The sequence below is a fragment of the Dryas octopetala genome, chromosome 2, assembly GCF_963921425.1.
Source record: "Dryas octopetala chromosome 2, drDryOcto1.1, whole genome shotgun sequence".
Lineage (NCBI taxonomy): Eukaryota > Viridiplantae > Streptophyta > Magnoliopsida > Rosales > Rosaceae > Dryas > Dryas octopetala.
In genome coordinates this window covers 25305049-25311848 of record NC_141367.1, presented here as the reverse complement: position 1 = coordinate 25311848, position 6800 = coordinate 25305049, and the positions used below count along the sequence as shown (strand labels likewise).

Here is a 6800-nt window from a genome sequence, read left to right as displayed (position 1 = left end):
TCTATATTACTCTCAACACGCTCCTGCCAATTGGTTTTGGGTTGGATGCTCTAATTCTATCATATATATGCACATCATGAATATCATCATATATATAATGATAATTACCATGATTATAATTAATTTAGAATATCAAAGAACCATGCACGCATGCATGCAGTACCTAATTTAATTAGACTTAAAAAGAAAATTAAGACCGACTGAGTGAGGGAGTACTCACAAAAGCCTCAAGTTGCCAAATCGGAGGAGTTCAAGGACCTCTACTAGTAGGGTGCCTGTGAGCTTGTTACTGTTCAGTTTCCTAAAAAATTTAATTAAGCATGGACGACTTAAGAAACCAGATATTACAATTAGGAGTAAATCTCACAAATGATATTTACATTATGTCTAACATTAGATATATCTCATCGGCTTAATAAAAGGATTCTATATATATATATATATATAAATCAAGTATTCATGTACAGTTCATCAATCAATATATATATATATATATATGCCTTACAAGTATACAAGATTGGTCAAATTTCCAAGGTCAGGGACAAGAGGTCCCGATAGTCCAGCATTCCCAAGCTCCCTTCATTTCACAAATACATATATAGATAAGCTTGCTTCGCATTCAATTGAATTAGTAACCAAGTTTAAAAGTAAAATTTTCCAGGCATAAAGAGCATCCCCTGTACATATACATTGGTACGTTCACAATTCATTAATTACTGATTACCAATTAATCAAAAGTATTAAACCTGCAGGCTGCAGCTAGCATGAATTTAATTGCATACGTACCTACCTTCTGAGTTGCAATCCACCGATATTGCAATGCCAACTGCAACCAGAAAACTAAGCAAAACTTGATCTCCATCGATCAACAAGCAGCTATGGGTCTATGTACATCTCGATCATATGATCGTATCGTTATTTTACCACAAGATCCAACAAAAGCCGGCATTGCTATATTTATGTATCAATATCATATATATATATATATATAGGAAAAGGCCGGCCTTGGATTGATACCAACATACCAAATAATGTTTTAACTGTTAAACTTTTGACTAATTAATTATTGATGGAGCAGAGAAAAGTCAATCAACTCAACTTACTCAACTGAAGAACCTGATAAATAATTAAATAAATGTCTGAATTTAAGTACGTGAATGTGAATTAATTCTTAAAAAGATAAAAAAAAAAATGTGATAAATGATGACCCATATAGATGGGCCTTGTGGTTATTGTGCCATTATTATTATTGCTCCGCCCAGCCTTGTGGTTATTGTGCCATGTGGGTATTCATCATCATCTTGGTTTACATGGGAGCATGTGGATCTTGTATTATTCTCGTAACTGCAAATCCTTTAATACACACACACAAAAAAAAGAAGAAAAAAGGAATAAATTAGCTGTGGAACTGAATTAGCTATAGAATTTGAACAAAATAAACAAGAAAATGTTATATTATGCAGGCCTTCGAGAGTACACTAGCTCTACGGTTACTGCAAGGATGATGATGGTGATGGAATGACTTAATTACAATCCTATCTAGGATCACAGTGAATTAGTAATTTGGTTGTTTAATTAATTACCTGTTGAATTGGTGCGGTGTACAGTCCCTGCCAACAGATTGTTTGAGGCGTTTCTGCATCCAGATAAATAATATGAATGATCAGATCAACAAAGAATCATGCACGTACTTTTTTTACACATTAAAAAGGGAAACTCAGCAAATGAAAATTAGGCCGAGTCTGAGTGAAGTACGCACATGAGCCTCAAATTTCCAAGTCGAACGAGTTCAATGACCTCTACAGGTAAGGTTCCACTGAGCTTGTTACTGTTCAATTTCCTACAAATTTAAGCATATGGACGACGAGTACGAGTAAGTGAGTAGTGAGTAACAAATAAACTTTATATAATATTTATATAAGTGATGGAAATGCTTCAGGTTCTATCAGCTGGTTCAGCTCCACTTAAAATTTTGAAGGGTTAATTATGGATGAATTAACTTACAGGGTGTCTAAATTTGTCAGATTGCCAAGAGACGAAGGAATGGATCCAATCAGTCTATTTCTAAACACCCTCCTGCCAGTATATGTTAACAATGAATAAATATTCCAATGCATACTATTAATTATATGGTTAATTCATGCTTGAAACAGATATTACTTACAAAAACCTCAAGGAATTCAAGTGTCCAATAGATTCTGGAATTGAGCCTGAGAGTTGATTCTTGTAGAGGTCCAAGCTCACCAGTCTTTTCAAGTTGCCGATTTCCCATGGAATAGATCCATTGATCTTATTGCCAAATAACTCCCTGCATTATATATGCAGTGCCACCTAGTTAATTATCTCTTTAATTTTTATTAGTAACTTTCATCAAATCAAATATCAACCTTGATCAGAGATCAGAAAAAAGATGATCTTACAAGTATTGAAGGTTAGTCAAGTTTCCGAGCTCAGGGACAAGAGGTCCTGATAGTCCAGCATTGCCAAGGTCCCTTCATTCATTTCATAAATAATATTCAGAAATGTACAAAGACAGAGATGGACGTAATTTAGTCCAATTTTGTACAGCAATGTCAAGCAGGCTAATTACTGAAATTACGTACAGCAATGTTGTTAAAACTTAAAACCACTTACAGCCTTGTAATGCTGTTTTCGAAATTGCAAGTAACGTGAAACCAGGTGCATGGATTGGCAAGCGTTGGGTCCCAGCTCTCTAGCACATTGTGTGGGTCCACCAACTTGGTTTTCCAGGCATAAAGAACATCCCCTGTTCAGTGTTCACAGATCAAAATTAATAATTAGCAATGAAATTTATGAAATCGGCCAACATGAACTTGCCAGTTTCCTTCCATACAGACCTTCCGAGTTGCAATCCACCGATATTGCAATGGCAACTACAAATACAAAACAAAGCAAAACTCGACAACCCATCTTCATGCACAACTCGATAACTTCAAACTACAACTCTCAACTCTGATTCGATATTTTTGCTGATCGATCGAGCAACTGAGACTTTATACAGAAAACATGAGTGTTGTTGGACTATTAAATCCATAGCCAATTTTTTTCATTTGAATGCTTCAGAGATGGTTGATGTGAGGGAAAGTCCACGATCAATTAATTCAGCCGACTAATTTGATAGATAAAAGTCTAATACGACTGAAGCTTAAACAATCCTGAAATATTTTACGTACATTGTGAGTTTGTGAATTGTGAATTGTGACTTATGACTTGGAGCTAGCTAGTCGCCGCTCCCCTTCTAGAACAAGCCTATAAAATCAGACAAATTGTTATAAGATATGGGGTGTTTGCCATTTCAATGGTGAAGTTCTTAATCTTCCTTGTATGTCAACTTATATTTTCAGCTCTTTCTATTCAACTCAGCTCCTGGTCAAGTATTTGAAAAAATAACAAAATTAATAGGACTTATTAATTTATAATAATATACATATCCTTTCTCCTTTGGAACAATGATAGATATTATAAGGATAACTTCGTTTTTTTTGTGCGACAATCTGAAGCGTTGACTCGGCAGAAGCTATTTCTCTTCAGCCCTCCATCGAAAATCATACTATATAGAAATTATTTTCCACCTTTTTTTGTTTTCTTCTTCTGGGAGAGCAGAGGGGGGTTGTTTATATGCACGCGCGCACACCACACAGAGATAGAGATCAGGGAGACAAAAGGGAGAAACAAATAATATTTGATTTGATGAAATAAAAAAGTGCAGAATTATACATTTGGCTTGCGAGGAAAGTAAGAAATATTTACAGACAAGGAGCTAGGAGAACCCCATCTCCTCAACATGGATCTAACCATCAGGAGCTTCACTGGCCTTCACAAATCGACCCTTCACTCGCTTCCTTGTATCAGCTCTTGCCTTCCTTGATTCGTACCTTACGTGCTTATCATATCTATTCACAAAAGTGGTACAATATCTATTATCCATTGATGGTTGGTGGGGAAGTGGTAAAATAAGAAGACAGAAAGGTAACATACCTTCGGTTTTTCTTCTTCTCTTTGTAACGTAGCATAGCATTGCCTCGGTTTTGAGCAAGCAGCTCCATGTCAGCCTTTGTTCCTGCCGTTCTCAGACTGTCGCCTCTCATAAGAAATTGTTCCATAAAATGCACCTCTTTAGAGGCACCAGAACCATTGTCTTCGCCAAAAGCTGATCCGGATGATGGCCGCCCCATAGGGAGGTTGTTGCTCTCAGATGTTGCTGGCCCCTGACTCCCTACTGGGTTATTTGAGTTGTTCTGCATTTTCAATTTAAACAAAAATCACACCAACTACAAGTATGTGAATGCCAATAACAAGCCATGGTCTAAGAATCAAAAAGCCTTTTAATTGTTTACAATCTTGACCTGTAAATATCATTCCACATTATACATAGAATATCTATGTGATTCAGTAATTGAACATTGACCCACCATTTGCTACATCCCTTACTGAAACCAGAGGACTAGTAATTTTAGATTTCTAGTTAAATTGCATATAAAAGAGGGATTGGCATATATTGATTGTGTAACATCTTCCAACCACAACCACTACATTCTAGAAAGCTGTCAAGCCTGATTGAGCATACTAAATACTTGAATATGACAAAAGCTCACATAAGAGAACAATATGCTTTTTCAGTATCTACAATGCCTCAGGGAACTGAAAAAAAGATGATTGAATATATAAATGAATACAGAAAATGCTGCCAGAGAACTTACCTTGAATGTCATGTCATCATGTCCAATAGGGCAATTCATCTGGTAAATATCTCCAAACATTTTTGTATCAGCCAAAGATGTTTCTTTCATAAGTTCACTAAAATTCTTAATCATAAATCCTGCATCACTTGAACCATATGTGACTTCCAATGGACCTGATTCTTCATGACCCCTCAACCGTCCTAAATGAAAATCCCATATCTGCGAGCCAGCAATAAGTTAGCTGATTACCACAGGTCCATCCATAACTTAATGCAACTAAAAGCCTCTACAAGAAATCAAAAACCTGGAAGCATGGGTAAATCGCCTAAAGCGCCTTGAAAATGTTTTCATTCGAACCCTTATTGGAAAACAATTCAGCCCCTCAAAGCTAAAAGATGGCTTGGATAATGTAAGCAAAAACAAAGAGGGAAGCATGAGAGAATACGAGTTCACAATTGATATCTCATGCATGCCATTAAAAGAAGCTTTAGATTTAGTAGTAGACATAAGAAGGAATTTTAAGGAGCATTGTGTGGTCTGTAGAGTGTGTACATGTGTAGCTGATAGATTAAAAATGCAGGAAGACATGTAGAGGTGGGATCAAAATTAACATTGTTTGCATTGCCATTTGCCATAAAACAAAGAATGACACAAGGCACATGATTGTTGCTTAAGTTGAATTGATAAATAAGTAAAAGTACATAAATTGAAAAGAATACCTGAGTGTTGTGAGCATGGGGGTTACTATCCCAGAACATGTCTCCGTCGACAATGCCTGCACGGTTCTCTTCGGGCATCATAAGCAGAGACGTAAGGCGAGCTTGTTGCTGCAACAATGGCTGCGAAGTGGCAGCAGAAGCTACAACCCCATCAACACCACCACCATTCCCCATATGAAGCCCTTCCAAAGTCACATCGGCATTCCTAGTCCGTGGCACCAATTTCTGTCCAGCACCGCCGCCACCATCCAAGTCCCTCTTCAGCAACTCCACCAGCTGCTTCTGTATCCCCTGCTTCTGCTTCCCGAGGCTGTTGCCCCCACCACTACTGCTTCTCTTCACAGTATTCGGGGGGTAAACGACGCCGTTCTGGGTCGGCACGATCAAGTCCTGCAGGTTGAACCCATTCCAAGAGGTGTCTATTTGGGGCATGGGTGGCCCACCACCGGTCCAGTTGTCCTGGAGATGGAGGCCCCACATGGAGGCGAGCTGGAGGGCAGACGGGCATCCGGAGAAGCCCTCGAGAGGGGTGCGATCGTGTGCGGCGGAGACGGAGCAGCTGCCGTGGGCGTCCCAGTCGCACTCCTGGCAGAGGACGAGGTTGTCGGTGGAGCAGCGGACGGAGACGACGTCGTTGGCGCAGTTGTCGCAGATCTGAGAGCGGAGGTGCTTGCGGGAGAGGGAGTTGGCGGAGTGGACGTGCTGGTCGCAGAACAAGCAGAGCTTGGCGGAGTCGGCACGACAGTAGAGAAGGGCCGGCTGCTCCGTGCAGTAATCGCAGGGCACGCCCTCTCCGGTTCCGGATTTGGGGGTCACCATATTTCGGATATGGACTGCTGTTACAATATGAATGTATGAAATATGAATCAATCGCTTCTGTTTTTCTTGCAACTTTGGGAGAGAGATTTGAAAATAAACACCTTTTGTTTTATTTTGTTTAAAGGAGAAGACTTGTTGTCATGAGAGACTTGTTTAAAGGACAACTGACAAGGGAGTCAGGGACTGAAAGGGAGTGCTTTTATTTTGGGTAAAAAAGACGAGTGCCCGGACTGAAATCTGAGTGCCAACTGGGAAGACAATCTATCTTTCTATCTTGGGAGGTTACTATGTATTATTAATAAAATATCTTTGAAGATGGAGCCCATTTGGTAAAATTTAGTTGGCTCATCAGGGTAATGGCTATTTCTTAATCGTTACTCAAATCTTTGATATTATTCTCATTCTCTCTCTCAGTCTCACACTCAAACTCTCAGCTGTGAAATGAACCGTTTGCAGAGTGCATGCAGCAAGAATTCATGTCTACCGGACCTAGTTGGTTGAATTTAATTGATCTGGACGGTATAGATGGGTCTTCATACAATTGGGTTGGTCAGCGACA

The 6800-nt window shown here is 39.0% G+C and overlaps 2 protein-coding genes across 3 annotated transcripts; both read right to left on the bottom strand.

Annotated features, from left to right (window-relative positions):
* Positions 1-983: 983 nt before the first annotated feature.
* On the bottom strand, positions 984-3002 carry LOC147294653 (uncharacterized). The gene is made up of 8 exons (XM_086233378.1): positions 2859-3002; positions 2635-2767; positions 2421-2492; positions 2165-2308; positions 2005-2076; positions 1760-1840; positions 1584-1636; positions 984-1353 (listed from the first exon to the last, which is right to left on the bottom strand). Exons 1-8 carry the CDS (start codon positions 2935-2937, stop codon positions 1307-1309), a joined length of 681 nt encoding a protein of 226 aa, XP_086089504.1. The 5' UTR covers positions 2938-3002; the 3' UTR covers positions 984-1306.
* Positions 3003-3461: 459 nt separating this feature from the next.
* LOC147294652 (zinc finger protein CONSTANS-LIKE 15-like) lies at positions 3462-6800 on the bottom strand. Of its 2 annotated transcripts, XR_015120564.1 has the most exons (5): positions 5423-6800; positions 4722-4922; positions 4000-4259; positions 3739-3914; positions 3462-3612 (listed from the first exon to the last, which is right to left on the bottom strand). XR_015120564.1 is itself a non-coding variant. In XM_086233377.1 (4 exons), the coding sequence occupies exons 1-4, from the start codon at positions 6239-6241 to the stop codon at positions 3812-3814; spliced, it is 1383 nt and encodes a 460-aa protein (XP_086089503.1). In that variant the 5' UTR covers positions 6242-6800; the 3' UTR covers positions 3690-3811. The 2 variants fall into 2 exon arrangements, 1 of the variants encoding a protein (XP_086089503.1); XM_086233377.1 differs by lacking the exon at positions 3462-3612 and having other exon boundaries at positions 3690-3914.